At 36.2% G+C, this 21816-nt stretch overlaps 1 protein-coding gene across 1 annotated transcript in view; it reads left to right on the top strand.

Moving 5' to 3' along the window:
* Positions 1–21816, top strand: part of ctnna2 (catenin (cadherin-associated protein), alpha 2) — a 575983-nt gene that overhangs the window by 525229 nt on the left and 28938 nt on the right. The window contains exon 10 of the mRNA XM_067402995.1: positions 20710–20802. Coding sequence (XP_067259096.1) covers positions 20710–20802 — 93 coding nt within the window. The remainder of the gene's footprint in view (positions 1–20709; positions 20803–21816) is intronic.

The following is a 21816-nucleotide window of genomic DNA, read 5'->3' as shown; positions in this document are numbered from 1 at the left end:
AGCACTGCAGTTAGCTTAGCAACATGTTAACATCAAACTCTATTGAAATCAACTGTGAGTTGGTTCTCCTGTGCAGAAAACTGTTTGCATGGTGTGCCAGTGTAGATGATTCCAAATCGGTCACTTATGACGCTTAGGACGCTGGAACAGAGCTAAAGCAGGCTAAAAAATCCTGTGCAAAAAAATGAATGTCAGAGCTTCCTAGTTCATGTAATTATATTTTGATTGCATTCCAAAATAATAATAATAATAATAATAATAAATTAAAAATCAGCTTTTAAGAACTTTTAGATCCATGGTAACTGTCCAACATGTAATTCTGTGCTTTCAGTCGTTCTTTCTCATTCACTCACTCCCTGCCCTTTTATTTTCTCACATCCACCCCCTTGTTCACACCACCTCCTAATGGATAACGTGTGAATGTAAAGTACATCCGTTGACGTGTAACATTAGCAATTTCTGAACACAATCTGGACAATCTGCTCTGATTTAAAACACTGTGCCTATAATGTGTTTCTTAGAAACCTACTCTTACTATCTGAAAGCATGTACTGTTTTAAAAGAAATGAAATAACCAGAAAGAGACACAAAAGCATTGCGAGCATAACAAAACAATCCAGTTATGGTTAATGTATGTTAATATGCTGACAATTTATTTGTATTGCACTGGAAGTTAGTGAAGGTGAAAAATAGAGACATTTCTTACTATTATTGTAACAAGAAACTTCTCCATAAACCCTTTTGATTGAGGTCCCGATGTAGATTTTAAATCAAATCTGCTAACTCATTGGGGAGCCATGCAGCTATGTTATGAATTAGCTCTCCAGAAAGCATTGAAGAAATAAAGTAACCTGCTCCCCTGGTACAAATCATTGTCCGTGTCCATTAATCAAGAAAAGGCACGGTGTCTAGCGTGACCGAGTGTGCAGCTGTAGATCAAAAAGCATGAACAAAGGAGACATAGAGGAGTGACGGACTCAAATTGGCTGTGAGAGTCTTGAATTATCAATACATTAGGGATATCAGTGATGCCTTTTGCTCCAAACTCAAGGAAGCCCCGCTGCGCAAACATGCAGACATTGAGAGAGGACATCGCCTATTAGCTGTGAAGATGGATAACATATCATCATGCTATTTGTCGATGGAGATAAATAAATATTCAGCTGATGTTTACTATGCTGCTGATTGGGGGGTGGTGCATTGGTAACATTTGAATATGATCAGTCAATCTCTCAAGCAACACCATGTCTAAGTGGGTGGATCTTGGAGATTGGATGTGTTTTTATCATGAATATGTACCCCTTTCCTTAACCCTTCTGGGACAATATTTGATAATTTCATATCTGTTAATCTTTTACAGACCTCGATTTTGTTGTTAGACAGGCAAATATTGGGTCAAAAATGTGACAGGTTTTCTATTTGATTTAGATGAAAAATAAATATGATGTTGTGCGTGTATTCAAGTTTTATATTCAATATACTATCACTTAAACATATAGCATTTACATTATTATATATATATATATATATAGTAATACACATTTAATAAATTATATATTATAATATATATAATATTATATATATAATATGTATGTGTGTGTGTGTATGTGTATGACCATGAGTGTTAGCTCTTGAATATGGAACATTGTAGAAATGCTAAAGGAGTTTGTGCTTTCCTGGAAATGCTGGAACACTGTGTGAATAGCATGAGCCTCCCAAGTCTACTGCAGGTGAGGAGATCAGTAATTGCCTTTCTTCACACTGGCAATACACAAACACAGACTCACACAGGCCTCTTTGCAGCTCATCCAGACAGAGCTGTTGAGAGACAGCCAGCAGCTGATTGGCACCGTCTCAGTCTCAAGCTTTGCTCGTTTTTCACACTCAGGTAGAAAAGAGGAGCTATCCAAAACCTGCAACTGCCACAGTTTACCCAAGGAAAAAAAAAAAAAAAAGCTGCAAGATATCTTTCTCTTTTCGCTCCAGCACGCCTACCCCTCAAATCCTCATCCAAGAGATCTCACTTGCCTGGGTCTGAAATGCAGTCTATCAGAAGGGTATCTCTGGCCCCCTTTACTCTATGTGTTTAGTATCTGGATAGTGTCTGGATATTTTTGGATAGATTGCATTTACACCTTGCATTCCGATGCATTTCCAATGTGACAGAAAAAGACACTGTTCATAGGATGCTTAAGCCAATTTTTCTTGGCATTTTAAAAATATTAGTGGATAATTCAACTTATTGCTATGACAGTTGTCAGCAATATCTGGTCTGTTGTGTTTCTCCAAAACCTTTCCAAAGTAAAGGATGCAGATATGGATTAGAATTGAAGATAAGGTTAGCAAATTATATTTTAAAGTGAAAATACTCCAGAATAGCAACATGAGTGAGGATTTGGGGAGAAAAACTAGAGATTCCAAGCATTGTCAAGCGAAATAATTCATGGGATATTTTTCATTACATGGGGTGAGAGGATCATAAGATATGCCTGTTCTATTTTTTACATTGTGTGATAAGAATATAAAGAAAATTCCAAGAACCAACAACAGTATTGGTAGGAATAAAATAGCTATCTATAAATAAATACAATTAGTTTTAGATATTTTGAAGGTGGCTCGATAGCGCCAGACAAACTCCTCCTAGAGAATTAATCAGACAAACAACATATTTGGTCAGTCTAATCTTAAGGCCTTTGTGATGTTAAAAAGATGTTGAAAAGATCTTGAGTTTTCATTGAACTGTCTTTCATTGAGCTTTCATTGTCTGTGGTGGCCTGATAAAGTTCGATGTTTCGCAGGAAATTTTTGGAAACTTTTGTATGTCAGACATACAATGTCCAACCTGCCCTAAACCTCACAAGAGTCCTGGCCTGAAGACATCTACATGCAAATATTCAGTCATAGCGCCACCTGTTGGCAACAAGAAATGGCATGCTTTACACTGTAATTCACTCCCTGAAGCACATTTGTGTATGCCATGAAGTACCAAACATGCTAGAAACAAGCTAATGAATGCGATTAACTCCACGAAACAGGAAGTTGTTGTAACTCAGGCATACAATGTCCAAATCTGCCCCAAACTTCACATGTTTGAGAAGAGTCCTGCCCTGAACACATCAACATGACAATATTTAGTTATAGTAATAGCGCCACCCACTGAGGAATGAGGAAGTGATGTGTTTAAAAATGTGATGCACTACTAGCAACACACTAAAATATGCAATTGAGTACTAAACATGCTAGCAACATTTACCTGAGTGTTAAAGCATGCTATTATCGTCATGAAACTGGAAGTTGTTGTAACTCAAGCATACAATGTCCAATCTGCCTCAAACTTCACGTTTGATAAGTGCCCTGCCCTGAAGACATCTACACGCCAAAATTTAGTTATAGCCATTGTGCCACCAGCTGGTAGCGGGAAGTGTAGCAAATACAATGACTGAAGTAGTCCTACTATATTTATTTCTATACCTAAATGCATGTGGCACGGTGTGCGAGAGCCCTTTCATTGCTGCCTGCAGCTTTAATTTATATACATTTTATATGCTGACTTTACAAGAACTTCTATTGTAAGAGCTGTTTTACTCTTATTAAGTGCCCTGTTGTTGGTTTTTGGCTATTTTATTATTATGATTATTATTATTATTTATGTTCTGCTCCCGCAATGTGAAAAATACACAAACGTCTTTAGTATATAACATTTACTCATGTATTTTAATATGGTGTTTTGGAAATTCTCAATATGAATATATCCTACTTATTACAAATGGTGTGTGCATAAGACTGACATGACACCTTCATAATCATGACATGACACATGTCATGAATATGAAGGAGGTTTTATGAATGTTTATGACAACTGTCATTAAGTGTCATTCGCTCAATTATGTCATTTTTAATGCAAAGATGACATTGTTTGAGATGTCCGAGTTATGACAACTTGACATAAATCAATACATCATAACCTGTCAGTGTCTTTGTCATGACAACTTGACATCATTTAGCTTTATGGGTTAACATTACATTAAACTGTCATGTGGTTGGTTTTGACATTGGCTGTCATGAGGCCATTACAATAGTGTCATGAATATGTACCTTGAGCTCAAGTACAGTGGTACAAATTGAACTTGTCATTAAAATGTCATTAACTCTGACAAATCATTCAACAGCAATCAACAGCGTCATGACTATTTTTAATTTCATGTTTTTTTTGTTTGTTTTTTCCTCCAAGTTTCCTCCAACAGAAGGTCAGATAATAGACAATTTCAAATTTCGTAAAAAAGATGACACTGTTATAAAATAATGGTAACACTTTATTTTAGGGTCTTTTAACTAGTTGCTTATTACTATTAGCAGTCATATGGCTAAAATATTGGCTATTAATTAGTACTTATAAAGCACATATTAATGCCTTATTCTGCATGACCATATTCTACATTCTTAATCCTTCCCCAATACCTAAACCTAACAATTAACTATAATAAGCAGTAAATTAAGAGTTTATTGAGGGAAAAGTCATAGTTAATCGTTTATATACGTGTTCCCTAATACCAAAATAATGTAATGTAATGTTAACCCATAAAGCTAAGTATTTTTTTTTTTTTTTTTTTTTTTTTTTTAAGTTTGATAATTAATCTGCTATGTCATGTTTATGATGTTTTGCTAATGTCAAGTTGTCGTAACAAAGACACTGACAGGTTATGATGTGTTGGTTTATGTCAAGTTGTCATAACAAAGACATCTCAAACAATGTCATCTTTGCATTAAAAATGACATAATTGAGCGAATGACACTTAATGACAGTTGTCATAAACATTCATAAAACCTCCTTCATATTCATGAAATGTGTCATGTCAAGATTATGAAGGCGTCATGTCAGTCTTATGCACACCCCTTCAAGTAAAGTGTTACCTTACAAACTAATTTGACTTCTCCACCACAGACAATTTGGACAACCTACGGTTGTCAATACAATATACTACAGTATTTGGGGGAAATTCCCCTCCCGAAGTATGGTAACAGCATCCAGTCAAGAAGCTACTATCACTAACTCAAACCACAAGTGAGCACCAGGGGCCGTATTCACAAAACATTTTATCTTACCACTAAGAGTTCTCCTAAAAGTTCTTAGCTAAGAGTTTTCTCTTAAAACCTATTCACAAAGCTGCTGAGACAAACTTTTACTAAGGAATAGACTGAAGTCTTAAGTAAGAGTAAGGGCGGGGCTGACCTCGTTGCTATGGAGTAAACACACAGTGATTGGCTGATGGGAGGAGTCAGTGATTTAATCACAGAAATATTGTAGAATGAGGTGTCATGTTTCCATATTAAAATAAAGGTTTAAAAATACAAATGTTGCCCTATTCAAATAAATGTTTTTTTTTTAATAAAAATGTTCCCACAGTCAAAATAAAATGTTGACATATTTTTGCCATAAAGGTTTTAAAATGTAGGCTAAGTGTCACTAATTAAACTATCCAGTTAATTGTCCACCTCTTGGATGTCTGCATCTCAAGAGAATGCAGAATTCAACCGACAAATTATGTTTTATAAACAAAGTTTGGGAGAAACACATTCAAACGGTCTTTCTAATCAGCACGAGAAGAGGAATAAATACACAGATGATATTATATATATATATATATATATATATATATATATTTTTTTTTTTTTACTCTATTCAATTATTTGTAAGTGTGAACCCATGTAAACCACTGCCACAGGTAATCAGACAATATTTATTTATTTATTTATTTGTTAAAGATTAATTTTTGGCATTGATTCAAATCTATAAATTACATTTTTTTTTATTGCATTGCATTTTATTGCATTTATGAAGAAAATGTTCAGCACCTAAGGCTCTATCCTCTATTCCCTCAATGGTTTTCAGTGTCTTTGGGTGGATTAGGACTGATTGTGATTTGGTCTTAGTGACTTAGGAGTCCTCTTGACTACTCCTAACGTTTCACAGATTTAGGAGCTAGTTTTAGCGTTAAAATGCTTTGTGAAATACTCTTAGAGCAAAAATGTAGGACTCCTAAAATTAGGACTGACACGCCCATTATTTTTAAGAGTTTCTCTTAAATCGGCAATTTAGGAGCTACTTTTAGCCTTAAGGTGTTTTGTGAATACGGCCCCAGGTCTTTAGCATCTATACACTCTCACCACTCTTCTCAGGTACACGGTGGTCTGACACAGGATCATTAATACTAACTCCAAGTTTTACAGCCTCATCCTGAGTGCGGGTCTATAGTCTTCCAAGACTATCACTGTCCCTGCTGTGGTCCTTTGAGCGTTGAATCTTTAGCACTGCTATTTTGCACCAGTGTAGCATATACCAAGATGTGACTCCCAAGTTGCTCTTTGCAAGAATTAAGTTTTATTCACGGCCAGGAGTTCACTGGTCACAACAACCAAGAGAGACTCCCCAAACAGAAAGATACATGTACATTTAATATCTTACAGTTAAATAAAAATCGATGTCACTCAAGTCTTCTTTTATACTGATCTAGTGATTGGTTTGTAATGATCTAAGCTAATCATATGACTGTAAGTTCTACTGTGTTAAGCACTTTTTGGGTAAGTCTAGATTCTTTGATCATGTAATGTATATAGATATACATGGTCTTTGACCTGTGCATACTTAGTCTGCACTTTTCTGCATATTCCATGTTTAAATACACTTCTGAGGCCATTACATAAAACATTTCTATCATAATGGTCAAGTGCTATGTAATTGTGATCTGATCACTGAAATCATGTCAGTGCCAAGTGCAGGGGGACTGTCTGTCTCTCCTTCCCTCTCGCTCTGCTTCGTTTCTGTTGTTTTGCACTCTGCGAGCATTCTCTCCATCCAAACACTTTTAAATGCATTGTTTATCTCCAAACTGTTTTAAATGTTGGCCCTGGAGTATTCTTAAATATACAGAGAAATTACAAAGAACAAGCTTGGCTCCATTTTCATAATTGAGCTTCGCTGCCAAGCACAACTGCTTGGCTTGCACCCTCACTAGGAGAGATCGATAGTTCAGTGAAAGCTGAAAGCTGCCTGCTTATACTTTGGGAAGATGGGGAAGCACACAGTGCCTTCCAAGTTTCTCAAGCTTTTTTATGTTGAAGACCTATTATCTACTCTGATTTAAAGGCATGTTGGGATCCGAGGGCAAGATGTGTGAGTAACATCAATCAATCCAAATGTTCTCTGTGGGCGCATATGTCCGTGAGAGCTGACCCCTGGTTTGAAGCAAAGCAGCCCACACAGCCTTGAGCTGCAACAGGAAGTCACTTTTCACACTGAGCAGAGATCTTTTTGTAATGATTTAGCTAGGACTTCGGTAGGGCATCTCTGAGTGCCACCACAGCTGGGTAGCAATGAACCACCTGGCCCATACCGCTCTATCACCCTCTCGGGCATCCATCCTTCTCAATTCTCCACCCATGAATACATCAGCATTGTCCGATTGAACGGCATCTCCGCCGTTGCCCTCGGTGATTAAAGTCGCCACCCTTCCCCTTGCCTCTCCACTTGTACAAAGTCAAGCATGTCCACTCAGCTTTATGGATTGTTTATATTGCTTTCAATTACCTTCTCATGTCCCACACTGAAGTCAGTAAAGTTTTATATGCTGGAAATTACTCTCCAGGCACCCATCTCCACCATAACTGCCAGAACCCAGACAGAAGCTCCCCTTGCCCTGGAAAATAAATCATATTTAGAATTCATCAAAATAATTTAGAGTTTATTAGGGTTTATATGCCAATCTGAGCAGTGCTTTGAGACTCGACTTTTTATACCTAGCGGTCGCTTGTCAGTTGTTACACTCATTAATAAAGCTAAAAATCACACAGCATTGCAACTAAATTAAATTTCTCAGCGCCGGTTGTGCTCAGTGAAATGTGGCTCGTATGAACCCTTAAAATAGACTTCTGAAATTCTTTGATGTTATCTTGGGTTGCTGTGCACTTTATTTTCCTCTATTCTGATATGAAAGAAGCTAAATATAGCTATGTTTAATATTGGGATTATAGGAAATGTAGGCCTACTCATCAAACACACACACTTGAATATGTGGTTTACAGGTACTCTCCATAGTCTTAATGGTTTTTATACTGTACAAACTGTATATTCTATCTATTTCTGCATTCTTTCAAATTCATTCTTTCTTTTTTTTTTTTTTTTTTTTTTTAAGCCATTTGGTTTACAAGGACACAGGAAATGTCCCCGTAAACCTTGTTTATGTTGCAATACCCATGTCATTATACACATTTGAGTCCATATAAACAAGAACACACAGACAGATGGAGATATTAAATGGTAAAACTGATATATTATATATATGTGTGTATATATGTATATATGTATATATATATATATATATATATATATATATATATATATATATATATATATATATATATATATATATATATATAGATAGATAGATAGATAGATAGATAGATAGATAGATAGATAGATATTATTATCTTAATATTTGTCACAAAATGTAAAGCTGTTTTTTCACTTATATCAGACATATAATTAATTTTATATAAATGAGTACCTTTCAGTTTAGTAGACATTGCCACATTAATTAACATATAAACCACTTTTTCTTTGAATTACCAGGAAAAAATAACTACTGAATGTACTGTTGTATAGTATATTGTTACTTTAATATAAAATTCCTATCACCCCTATATATTTCATTAACAACTCAGAGTTTCAAGTAAAAAAGAAAGAAAAAAAAAAAAAAACTAAGAGGAACAGTCTGATTTAAAAACACTGACTGCAATCACAAGAATAGCAATCAATATCTAATCTAGCTCAAATCAGTCCTGACGCAACAGAACTAAATGCAAATGCAGTACGAGACAAATGAAAAAGACACAAGGGGTATATTTTATTGCAGTCAATAAATGTCTCTACAAGAATTAAGTATTTTGCAGATTTTGCATGCTGTATGATATATCAATAACTACGCATAATGTTATTTTGAGATATATATATATATATATATATATATATATATATATATATATATATATATATATATATATATATATAATTTTAAATGGGGGGGGGGTCTCATTATGAAATATCTTTTTCTCTAATACACACTGCTCACAATTAATCATACCCTTTTATTCAATACTTTTTGCAACCTCCTTTTTCCAAAGATAACATGTGTATAATGAAATATACAGCTGTATCTTTAATGTTGTGAGCCTATTTTTCTGTATTTAATATATATTAGGGCTATCAACGTTAACGTGTTAATGGATGCAGTTAATTCAAAATCCTTTACGCGTTAAAATAATTTAACGCAAAAAAATTATGGAAGCATGTGAAATTTCGTCATAACGTAATTTACCTCACGTAGTTAGATGATCTTAAAGTCCATGCTGATTATATCAGAGATGGCAGAGAGAATTATTCATTCATCCAGTGTCTGTTTCGCTTTAAAACACGAACTCTCTGTCATATTGTGTCATTGTATCTGAAGAGTGCAAGCCCTCCCGCATCGCACTGTTCCTGTCTGAACAGAATGTCAAAACATCCCACCGCTGTATGACCAGATGATATGAAATCTATGTTTCTCTGCTGGATAAAGAAAATCCCCTTCTTGCTATGAAAGTTTTGATGGATGAGGATTGCAATCAAAGTTAAGACGATTGCGATGAAATACAGGAGCCGTACATTAAGCACACGTGAGTCCGTTATATTGATGGGCAAACAAATCATGTATGAGCACTCTCAACGCACTGATCGCACATTGTGTTTATGCACTGAAACATTTCAGTACATTCACATTGTCTTCACACACTTTCAGGATAATGTTTGGATATGTCCTGTGTATGTTGCTATGTACTTCATATATACACAGGTAAAGGCAGCTGGTTTAGGTTTTTTTGGCATCTCGATGTAATCCTGTTCAGTATCGCAACTTGATTTGTCTAAAATGTAAAAATGTAAGCTTTTTGCTGTTGCACATACTATACACTGTGAATTCGGAAATGTTTTTTTATTTTTATTTATTTATTTATTTTGCTGTGATATGAATATGAAAAAAATATTTAGTTATTTGGTGTCCTTTTTTGGAACGACATCTAAATTTACCTTGAAAAAAGCTGAAAAATACAGTTTTGTGAGAATCACACTTCAGTCTGATGGTTTTCTTGGCTGGATAAAGGCAATGATGGCAAAATGGACATGTTAAACAAGATAAATGGTGTATGCCTAATTTCACGATAAGTATGCGATTAATCGCGATTTAAAAAATTAATCTATTGACAGCCCTAATTGTTGTGTGAAGCAGAAGACCTGGAAACGAAAGCACTGATTAACAGGATTTATTCCACAGTCAAATAAGTTCAACAAAGGCAGACTGCCAAGTGTCGTCACACAGGGACGCTGCAGCTGGTAAACAGAGAAAAAAGAAAATGAGTTGCAGTATCTAGCAAAGGCTCGCAGAACTCAGTAGTTCGGTCTCAGATCTGGAAGCGCCTCAGGTTGTAGATGGAGAGTACAACGAGGGCGAGTATGGGATGACAAAGTCTTCTTTCTCTCACTCTTTTTTTTCTTTCTTTTTTTTTTTTCAAGTTTAAGTTATCTTAATATTATTTTAAGTTAGTGTCAGTGGTTGGCTTTACTTGTGCACCACCATATCAAGGAAGTAGCAAATGTTGTTCACTTTGTGAACTATAAGCCAACAATGGCAGGCTGCACCTTTCCTGAAATAAGAAGAAAAGTAATTAACATGGCTTTCGACAGGCTTTCTCTTTTCATTTGGTTGGCTCTCCTTTATTTGCCTCGATTCAGGCTTTGTTTATCAACTGGATGATTGTGAGGCACTTAATTATGCCACACTCCAAACTGCAGGTTTCCCAGGCAATAAGCTCCTTGGCACAGTGACTTAGTCGAGGAAAGTGGTGTGGACGCTTACTGACTTCTTAAGCAAGGCCTGTGACTTGCATGATTAAGATTACAGACTCTGGAGACAAATAAGACTTGACCTGGGACAGCGTGTGTGTGTGTATGTGTGTGTGTGTGCCTATGTACTTCTAGGTGGTTGAAGGCACTTTTGATAGTTGTTACTGTGTCCAAGGTTTAAATTGAAGAAGCTTATCACTAACTCCTGTAGTGGAGTTGGTCTTTTAGCATTTCGAGCAAACATCTGCAGAGTGCTGAAAGAAGTGTTATTCTGTTAAATAGGCAGGAATGTAAAATTACCTAGCTATTTTCCAGCATATTAGGACTGAAATTGTCATGGTTTTGTCCAAAATATTACTCTCACTTTCAGTGTTAAAGTGTGCCTATTTACTGTAGCCTGTGCATTGATAAAAATAATTTATATATATATATATATATATATATATATATATATATATATATATATATATATATATATATATATATATATATACATAGTAAAAAGTAAGAAAAAAAACTTAAAAAAAGACAAAAACAACTTAATTACTTAAACTAAAATTTTACAATAAAACCCACTCCAAAATATAATTAAAAACTATAACAGTATCTCAATGATACTACAGTAACACCGACACTATAATAATATCATGGTATTTTTGAAGTACCTTGTTATGCAAGGTGATAATTCAATTTAATGGTTTATTTCAAAGAAACGTATTGTCATATGATAACACTATACCATGGAAATTTCAGAGCATCGTTAAATTGCTAATGATTGTTTGTAAACCACAAGAAACCAAATATTCAGTTCATATACATATAACATATACTAGTACCTATAATGATTATATCAACATAAATATATTAATGGCAACAGGGAAGCCCCTATTGATGAGGACAATGGCAACAACAAAAGCAGCAACACCAGCAAACAACATCAACAATATAGTATGCATAGTAATGACAATAGTACCAGTGGTATTTCTTCTAATATCAGGTGAAATAGACCAGGAACAGAATTTTAGAGCATAACATTTATTTAATGTTGTTTTTATGGAGAAAGATCAAGGTTTGTCCTAGACTGTTCATGGTGGTTCTCCATTAATCTCCTTTTAGATCAAGACTTGCTCTTAATGGTCCTCAAAAGCCATTAACTTACACTTTGCTGAAATGTACCCATGCATACACTGAACCCTTCATTTTCACCAAGGCTAAACCTCTGAAGGGGCTGGGACAGTTTTTCATATTGACCTTCATGCCAGATCTCATTATCTCCACATGATGTCTATTTATGACAACCCCATACATCAAATTCAAGCCTCTTACTGCAACTTTGGTGACAGTTAACATTTCACTGCGGTACTTTGGAGACTTCTGGCTATAATGGGGACTTTGCAGGTTCTCAAAAAGAGAACCTGACAGAGAGAAGAGTGGAAGAAGAGAAGAATCTAAGGGGAAGAAAGGCCTCTTGGCTAATGGCCAACCTGCTCCAGACCGCAACCGTGTGACCCAGTTGAGCGTGCTAGTTGGAGGCATTTAATGTTGCATACTGGCTAAGGACAGGTAGATTTTAATAATATAGCTCCATTGTGAGATTCAGGCTTCCACAGCTATGACAGGCCCACCAGCTTTGACTCTATTACACTCATCCACGTTGAGCAGAAATGTCAGTGTAAGAAGCCAGAAAGGCTAATTCACTACCATGAGATGTCAAATGAGAAGATGTGCTGTGTTATTAGCACATTTCTCAGCCACATCCTATCCATAGCATTTTCGCTTGGTTCCCTTTGCTGAGAAAGCAATACGACCCAACGGACAAATAAACCACGCTGTATTATATTATACAGTAGGTGGACAACCAAAATGGGTATTACCGCCGCGCATACCGCTGCCGCAGGGCCGTTGTGTTAACTGAAATTCAGTCGCGTGTAAAAAACTACTGCCAGGTGGCGCAAAGGGACGGATTGGAAAGTGACTGTAATAATAAAATGTTGGTTTGTAAACGGAGATGAAAGGATGAAGTAAAACGACAATAAGATTATTATAATATAACATTTTAACATCCTTAAAAACCATTCAAAAATTTAAAGTGAGAGTTAATTTCAAAACGTGGGATAGTCTTAGGCTACAGTCTATGCATCAAAAATTAAAAGACCTTTACACAAAGTCTTACTGCATGCTATTGTCATTAAACAGTCATTACTAGGCATATATATATATATATATATATATATATATATATATATATATATATATATATATATATATATATATATATATATATATATTAGGAGCACACACACACAGATTAAAAATGTTATATTTTCATTCTGGTTTGCTTTTAGCAAAAAAAAATCCTTCAAGTTCCATATGCGGAGCGAAATGAGAACGGTCCAGCATTAAGACCGCATTAAGAGCAATAATTCTTATTAACTGCTGTTGTTCTTGATTTTATTTATTAGTAGCATAAATAGTACCATATTTAATAAATACGAAGAAAACCAAGAACGTCGGGTGTGGAATGGATTGAAGTGCGTAACAAACGAAACGATGTTTCTGCGGCCTTTAAATAAGGCTGAATCAATATACATCTTTCAGTTCTAATTAAAGTATTTATTACTTTATTACATGTCTTTATTACTTAAATAATTGATACGATTTTTTTGGTCGAACAATATATTTTAGCTGGTCTAGTTAGACACAAATTTGCGTGGTGGCTTATTGTGCAAACTTTTTTTCCTACCACACGCCAAACTCATAACATTTCTTGCAAAAAAAAAAAAAAAACATGGCGCTCCGACTTTTAAAAAATCCCTCCTCGCTCCAGTCAAAACTGCGCACATACTCTGCTCGGCAGCAGACGCTGGCAAACGCGCGGAGGGGGGGGATACAGAGTCATAACAGAGTCTAACAATTGTGTATTTCGTCAGCTTATTTCATATGATCAGATCAGGATGTTAAAATTAACAAAAAGCACCAAGATTGCAAAAAGGTCTGTCACACGCATAGCTTAGGCTAATATTTTGAGTCTCCCGCCCTCTGGATTAATGGCTTTGGTGACAAACATTTTAAACAAAGCGCCCTTCCCCCTATCTCAAACTTGTCAAGCACTGTTAGTTTGGGTGAGTGCTTTTTATACACACAAGATAATATAAACATTATACATTGATATATAAGTGGAACGCAATCGGTTTGTTGTTTTTGTTTGTTTTTCTTTAACATTTTTATTTTATTTCTTTGTCTTTAAGGAACATTGGATGGCAGTAAATATTCTGTACAGTTATTGTTCTAATAATACGGAGCAATAATGTTACATATTTTGGTCAATTCTTTCGAGCTGCTTTACAGCTTAACCACAGTTTGCAACATCAGCAGTTACTGAAATGAACTGAATCAACACAGATCTGCTGATATAAATAAATAGGCCTAAATAAATAGCAAAAACCAAGATTGCGTTTGTACGGTTCATTCGAACTATAATGTAATGATTTATGTTATGGTTTTATAGAGGTACAATGCCTAGCCTATATGATTTGCATAAAGTAAGAATATTTAATAACCTATTAGGCCTACTGAAAATTTGCGGCCGAAACAGCAATTTACGCGCTTGTCTAGAAGGGAACCTTATATAGCCTAGCCTAACGCAAATTTGTGTCTAACTTAGAATTTAGACCAGTTAAAATATATTGTTAGACCAAAACATCTTATCAATTAATTAAGTAATAAAGACATGTATTTAAGAAATTTAATAAAAACAGAAAGACATCTATTGATTCAGCCTTATTCAAAGGCCGCGGAAACATGGTTTTGTTTGTTACGCACTTCAATCCACTCCACCAAATCCATTCCGTTCATGGTTTTCTTACTAATTATTAAATATAGGCAATTGGTTGATGAAACATTGATTGAAATTATGATACAATTTTTACAAAATGAAATTCACTTTAAAGAAAGACTTACTATAAAACAAAACTTAATGAAGTGGTCGAACTCATGTCTGACCCGCTGCATTTGTCTCCCAACATTGCACATCCGTCATGCAATTAACTTTTCATAATCAACATTGGTGAATTCTTAAAAAAAATCTCAATTCGATACTAAATTCGTAGGTCTGTGTTAAATAAGAGGCGATCTATCCTCTGGAATGTGTTGTTTCTGAATTTGATATTTGAAGGAATAGAATACACTCCTGCATTTAATGCGGCTGCAGGAGTTGCAGTTTTTTTTATGACGTTTTATTAATCCGTCCATTCTTTTTAGTTTCAATGATTTAGCTAAATCATGCCTTAATAATGGGAGCGAAATTATTCAGTGACTCACGTTTTACTAAAATATATCCTTAATTCATGAAACACGCAACAATTTCTTAATCAGTGTCCAAACAGATAGGCTATATTTTTCCTAAGTAGTTAGCCTATCTGTCAAATAAAAGACAGGTAACCAATAACAAAGAATGTGTGTGTCAAAAATCCATGCTGTTTTATTAAAGGAGTTTAAAATATAAATAAAATAATGTATTTGTGATAAATATAGGCTTATTATGTGAGAAAATTGACATTTTGCATAAAGATAAATGTGCTTTGATGCATTTGTTGGATAACATGTGGTTAAAGCGACACTCAGCGGTCAAAAGCTGCAAATGCACTTTGCGACGCGGTGGACGACGGTAGAAACACCGTTTTGGATGGCCACCTACTGTATATGTAATAATATATAGCAGCAGTGTTTGTTTTGAAATTTGGTCGGACAAACATATTTCAGAACAACTGAAGTCTTGATTATTACTAAAAATTATAATACAATGACAGCTACAAAGAAAGCCACAATCAGCCCGCAGAGCTGTTGTCTATCCATCCTGACTGATGACCACTATGAGCCGAATCCTGGAACATAAACAGGTGCACTTTGACCAATGAAAGGAGAGTTTACTCGGACTTGATTTGTATTAACTAATTTTGGTCCATTTAGAAATGTTGCCTTGTGAAAGTGAACCGAACCAAGAATAAATGTTAACATTGTAACAATTTAAATCCTTGTTTCGGAACAAAGTAAACAATCTACGGGTGTCAAAATGGCCTTAATGTGCACGAGTTTTCTAAAGTAATACCAGTGATCTTTTTGCTGAATTCGAAATTCAGTAACAACTCTACAAAAATGAGTCAAGTAGACACCTCATTTTTTAAAAAATGGGGTACGTTTACACGACAACGATATGCTTAAAACGGACAAGTTTTACCGTGTACAGATGACACCATTGTCAAAATTATTCCCATTCATACGAATCCGTGAAAATGACTAAAAACACTGTATTCTGCTGGCAGGCCATTAGATGGCGATGAAACACTATAGCAACACGTATGAACATGTAATATGCATGTGCATGACATAATCGTTTTCACAGATTCACGTTTTTGTTGTTTATACAGAGACCGTTTTCAAAAGTGTACACTTTGAAACCCGTTTTCGAAAGTTTGCGTTTTCAGACCACCAAAACGCCGTTGTTTCAAAGTGTCATTGTCTCAGGAATGGTTTTTAAAAAGAGCAGCGTAGACGCGATGGTCTCGAGATGCACTTTTGAAACATGATGCAATGACGGCAATAACAAACAAATAAAACAGTTGCTACGCCAACTTGCTACTGTAAACAGAAGCTCGCAACGCTTGCCCCACCTCTGAGTTCCTCTGATTGCTCCACTGTTTTGGAACTGACATTGATGAGAAGTACTAATAGGAAGTCTTTTGTCCTCACATGGAATCCCTGATCGTGCGAAATTTTGCCAAGCATCAAGAGCACAGGGAATGATGAGAATCAGAGGGGGAACGAGAATAAGTTGACGCAAAACTGACTCAAACTTGCATCATCTGCATGAACACCACTGCAAAATGTGTGCAACTTAGCATGCTAACCTCAGGGTCACAACTCTGACAAGTCCAGCACTTCCTGCATTTCTTGCATTTAAATCAATATGTAAACTTGTCTGGGCCTTTCTAAATCTCCCTGTAGACACGTCAGGGGTTATCAGGTTTCAAACATCTGGGATTTTATTGTTGAGGTTTGTTGCTAGCTCTCACATGGTCACGCTTAGTGACCTGTGTTTGTTTCAACCCCCCCAGTGGGCCGTTCTGCTTCATCTGTGCTGACAGGCTGATTTATTTGCACTCTGACCGGGGTATGGTTGGGGAATAGGGGGAAGCACTCAGGCTAACACCTTCTTGTGCCCCACTCTTAACTGACTCTCTTCTGACATCAACTTCCCCTCTCTCTCTTAGATTCTGTCTGTGAGTCCTCTTTCAATTTTTTTCCCCCCCTTTCAGATGGAAATACAATAAACAATACCTATTTCTTGACAGGAATGGTTCGACTAAGAAATGCTGAGATGTCTGAAATACTGATTTAATGTGAGTGGAGGCACAGCCTGTGTTCCATGAGCTAGTGAGCTGCCTTTATACTGTAGATTGAAACCTAAAAGGAACCTCAAAAGTGACCAAACTGAAATAAAATGCTCTACATATTATAAGTAACTTTGTGCCGTACAAATAGAGCTCCTCATGTGAAGTGCACAGAAGACTCGACCATGTTGCAATAATGCAACACTCATTAGCATAAAATAACAAAAAAACTAATTTCAATTAACATTTTTAATAGTATATATAGTAATAGTTTAATAGTATATATTGTAAATAATCATTTATGTAGATAATCATTTATGTGGATAGTTTAATAATTTAATTTTAAATTTTAATTGTCAATATATTATGGGTAATATGCAATATCTAATATGCAATATTTTGTCATTGTTTTATTGTATTTATATATTTATTTTATATAAGAAATCTTCAAGGGTATAAGGCTGACACTCTGCACACTGATTCTCTAGATGTGGTTGTACAAATGAAATGCTCAGAAATCAATAGTTCTTTTATAAAGGTCTAACTAGACAACACATAATGGTCGGTCAGAGAGACAACACAGTTACGATCCATTCCCTTTCTCTGAAATATTCTAACATGCAAGGACACAAGCACACACACGCTTGTCTCAACCTAGCATGAAACTCATGAATATTATTTTGACATCCTTGGCTACCTAACAGGGGCCTTCTCTTTGAGAAAATAAAAAGGACTCACAAAGGAGGAGTGGTTCTTTAGATAATTGCAATTAGTATTTTTGGCCGGACACTGTGTCTTGGCTGGGATCCAGCTCTGAGAATTGAGTGCTGGAGCATCGGCCAGTTCTGGCTGCCGTCCAGGAGCTGCTGCTGGTTTGACTGTGTGTTTAGACCATGAAGGACTAGTGAGGACCAAGGGAAGAGTGGAATTACATGACAGGATATTACTTCCTGCAAACACTGTGAGTCTCACACTGCCAGCCTGGTGTATAAAACAACCCCCTACCTTTCCATCCGGTCTTTTATGCTGCTGTCTCTTGCCCCTTTTTTACCAAAAAAGGTGGTGGAACTGGTGCCCACTTCCACTCAGGTCCAACTGCACCTCTAAGATACAAGGTGGACCTGACAGTTGGGGAAGGATTGGTACAGAGGTGGTTGCCACACTCTCAGGAAAAAAAAGCCACAAAATCTATCACTGGGGCGGAACCTTTTCAAAAGATACTAACATGTACCATTTTGGTACTATATATACACCATAACTTCTTTATCTTGTGGCTATGCTACATTAAAAATAATTAATATTTATGATAATGAATTTTTGTGAATAGATCCAGAATCATTTCAGAAAGAATTGATGTGATGCATCAATGAATCATTTTTTTTTCCCACTGGTACTCTTATGCACACATCATCACCCTCAAGCATTTTAGTCTTTACACTTTTTAGCTGCACAGGTAAACACACACACACATGCAAGCACACACTTAAACGCAAGAGCGATCCATCAAAGCATTCAGAGCTGTCAGGGGTAAACAGGAGAAAAGGGCCGTAAGCAAGAATCTTCTAACACAGATTTGATTTGCCTCGATTTACCTTTAAAAAGAAGAGAAGCCCGCTGATATGGCTTCAGTCGTATTGCATTTGCCAGCAGGCATATGTCACTTTAGCACCGTCAAAATCCTTACTCATGTCTGCTGTGTAATCTGATTTACCAGCAGAGGATGAGATGCTTGGAACACCAATTCTGAATTGTTATCAAAACATCACTGACACGCCTATTAGCGCCTTTCATCGAGGTTTGACGTGTCACAAAATTATAAACTTTCTGAGCAATATTCCAGTGTTTTCTGTCGGATCTGACGTTTTTGGCAGAAGGGGAGAAGGGAGGCAGCCAGATTTTTAACATCCAATCTGGCCAGTGCTCCTTGCGCAGATGCTTTTCTGATGATGGAAGCGAATAAACATGAGAGAGAGAGACCTTTTCTCAACGCACACGTGTATTCACGTGTACGCACCGATCCGGCGTTGCCAGATGCACTGCATGATGGGTAACCTGAGGGCTGAAGGCAGGCAGAAATTAGACAAGGAGGTATTGTGCATAGAGGAGCCATCTGCTAGTTTAATTACACTCTTTCTGTCATTTTTTAAATAGTTTTTTCACCCAGGTACACTGGGCTAATGATTTACATGGGAACATGAAGTTCAGTAATGAACCCTGGTTATTCCACCAGTGCTTTGTGGTGACAATTTCAGATTGAAAATTCAACATTACTTTATGAGTGAATAACAGAAACATGGCAACCTCCAATTAGGACCCCTTTCTGTGTCCGTTTTGGGGTAGATTTTTTTTGCGATAGGAGCTTCTATAGCGAATGTGAACAAACCACTGTCCTTCTGTCTATAATAGAATATGTTGCCCTACACTTCACTTCCTCTAACTCGCACTGGGCCCTACCCTATGCTTGGGATGGCTCTGTATATTGTATGTGTAAGCATCATATTTTCCTAAACAGGTATACAGACTATGTGCAAACCATTATCTCTAAAACAAATATGCAAATTCTACAAATTCATAGCCTTTTTCCCCCTTTTTCCCAGATAAACTGGCTTAATGATTTACATGTGAATATGAAATTCAGTAATGAACCCTTGCTATTCCAGCAGAGAGCTTTGTGGTGGCAATTCGGATGGAAAATTCCACATCAATTTATGAGAGAATAACAGAAACGCGGCAACCTCCAATTAGGACCCCTCTCTGTGTCCGCTGACATTTTTGGGGTAATTGTGTTTTCGTGATGGGAGATTATATAGCACATGTGAACAAACCTCTGTCCTTCTGTCACTGCAGATGCATGAGAACATGAAGCGGCAGTTTCTAAATGTCCAGGAGATTGGCCGGTAAAAATTTAAATTACAGTGTGTGAGATGTCAATTATTCAAATAAAAGCTATTTTTAAAATGGTAAAAGAGAGACCAAGGTGGGATGATTTGGGGCCAGGGGAGTGGAGGGGAAGAGGGAACCACAAATCATGTTCTTCACGCTGGGAAATAACAAATACCAATCTAACACTTGAATGAGCCCTAACTCTCTGTACATATTTTGCCCTGACATTGCCTTTCAAGCCAAGCATTAAATCCTTATCCATTGCACACAGCACTGATAACTTCAAACATGAACAGCAAAAAGGACTATGTGTTTGTGTATGTGTGCACTCTGCTCTTAAGCTTTATTTGCCCCTGTCTGAATGCTAGTCTAACCTGCCTGATTTATAGAAATCTGGCAACCAGAACCCCAAGGTCACTTTATACTTTAACCTCAACATACAGATGACCCAGTGGCTCACTAAAATCTCTCTCTCTCTCTCTCTCTCTCTCTCTCTCTCTCTTTCAGGTGGCCAACCTGGCATGTTCCATCTCCAACAACGAGGAGGGTGTGAAGTTAGTGCGCATGGCAGCTACACAGATCGATAGCCTGTGTCCTCAGGTAAAAGGCCTGAACCTTTTCTTTCCACCCATTGTTCAGTTTAAACCTCTTGCAGCAGTTTTATATGTGGTGATACATAGAAATCCACCAATTATTCAATATAATGCACCAAATTTGCAAAATTCTATTTATTCCATATAGCCCTATTTGCCTGCCACAACTACCATTACACTATTACCGGCCACAGAAAGCACAGAATTTCCTTTAGAAGAGATGTTTATGTACATTTTTTATTGATGATGGCAGCAGAAGAGCATATCCAGGCACATATCCAGACCTGTCAGATGTATTAAAATATGACTCACATTAGATTTTTTTAGCTATTCAAAGTCAACAAGAAATGCTGTTTGCAACCCATTGAGAAAAAAATTGTGAGGAATCAGTGAGAGGAAGCATCCACTGGAAACAGAAAAAAACAGATTGGTTTTCGTTACGACATTTTTTTTTTTTTTTTTTTTTTTTTTTAAGAGATAACATGCACACTGGTAATCATTCACAGTAAGACTAGGAGTGTGTATTAGAAAGAATATAAGGAAATAAATAGGGTCAATTCAAAGTCAGCATGAAATACATTTATTTATTTATTTATTTATTTATTTATTTTCACAAAAAATGTGAAAGTTGTTTAACCAACAAAAATGAAGGAGGGGCTTCATAGAGCCTGGAACTGAACAGAGAGTGACTGACAGACTGGGAAGAGAGGTGCTGCAACAAATGTAAAACATGTGAACAAATGTTTTTTGAACATCCAACCTATTTCAGTAGACCACAAACAAAATCAAAACTTTGTAGGGCCTCTTTAAAAGGGAGATACATTTGATTTGTTTTAAACTTGCTACTTTTCATGCTAGCCCTGCATCCCAGTGTCTATCCATCCTAAATAATATGTGAGATTACATTAGCAAACCATTTCTTCTTATTATTATTTGTAATGTGACATTTATGAGAAATGTTGAGAAATTTCAAGAAGATTCAAGAAACATTTTCACTGTAGTCCCCTCTAACAGATCTCAC

The sequence above is a fragment of the Chanodichthys erythropterus genome, chromosome 12 (assembly GCF_024489055.1).
Source record: "Chanodichthys erythropterus isolate Z2021 chromosome 12, ASM2448905v1, whole genome shotgun sequence".
Lineage (NCBI taxonomy): Eukaryota > Metazoa > Chordata > Actinopteri > Cypriniformes > Xenocyprididae > Chanodichthys > Chanodichthys erythropterus.
The sequence above is the reverse complement of the archived record's forward strand: the minus strand, read 5'-3'. Positions and strand labels throughout refer to the sequence as shown.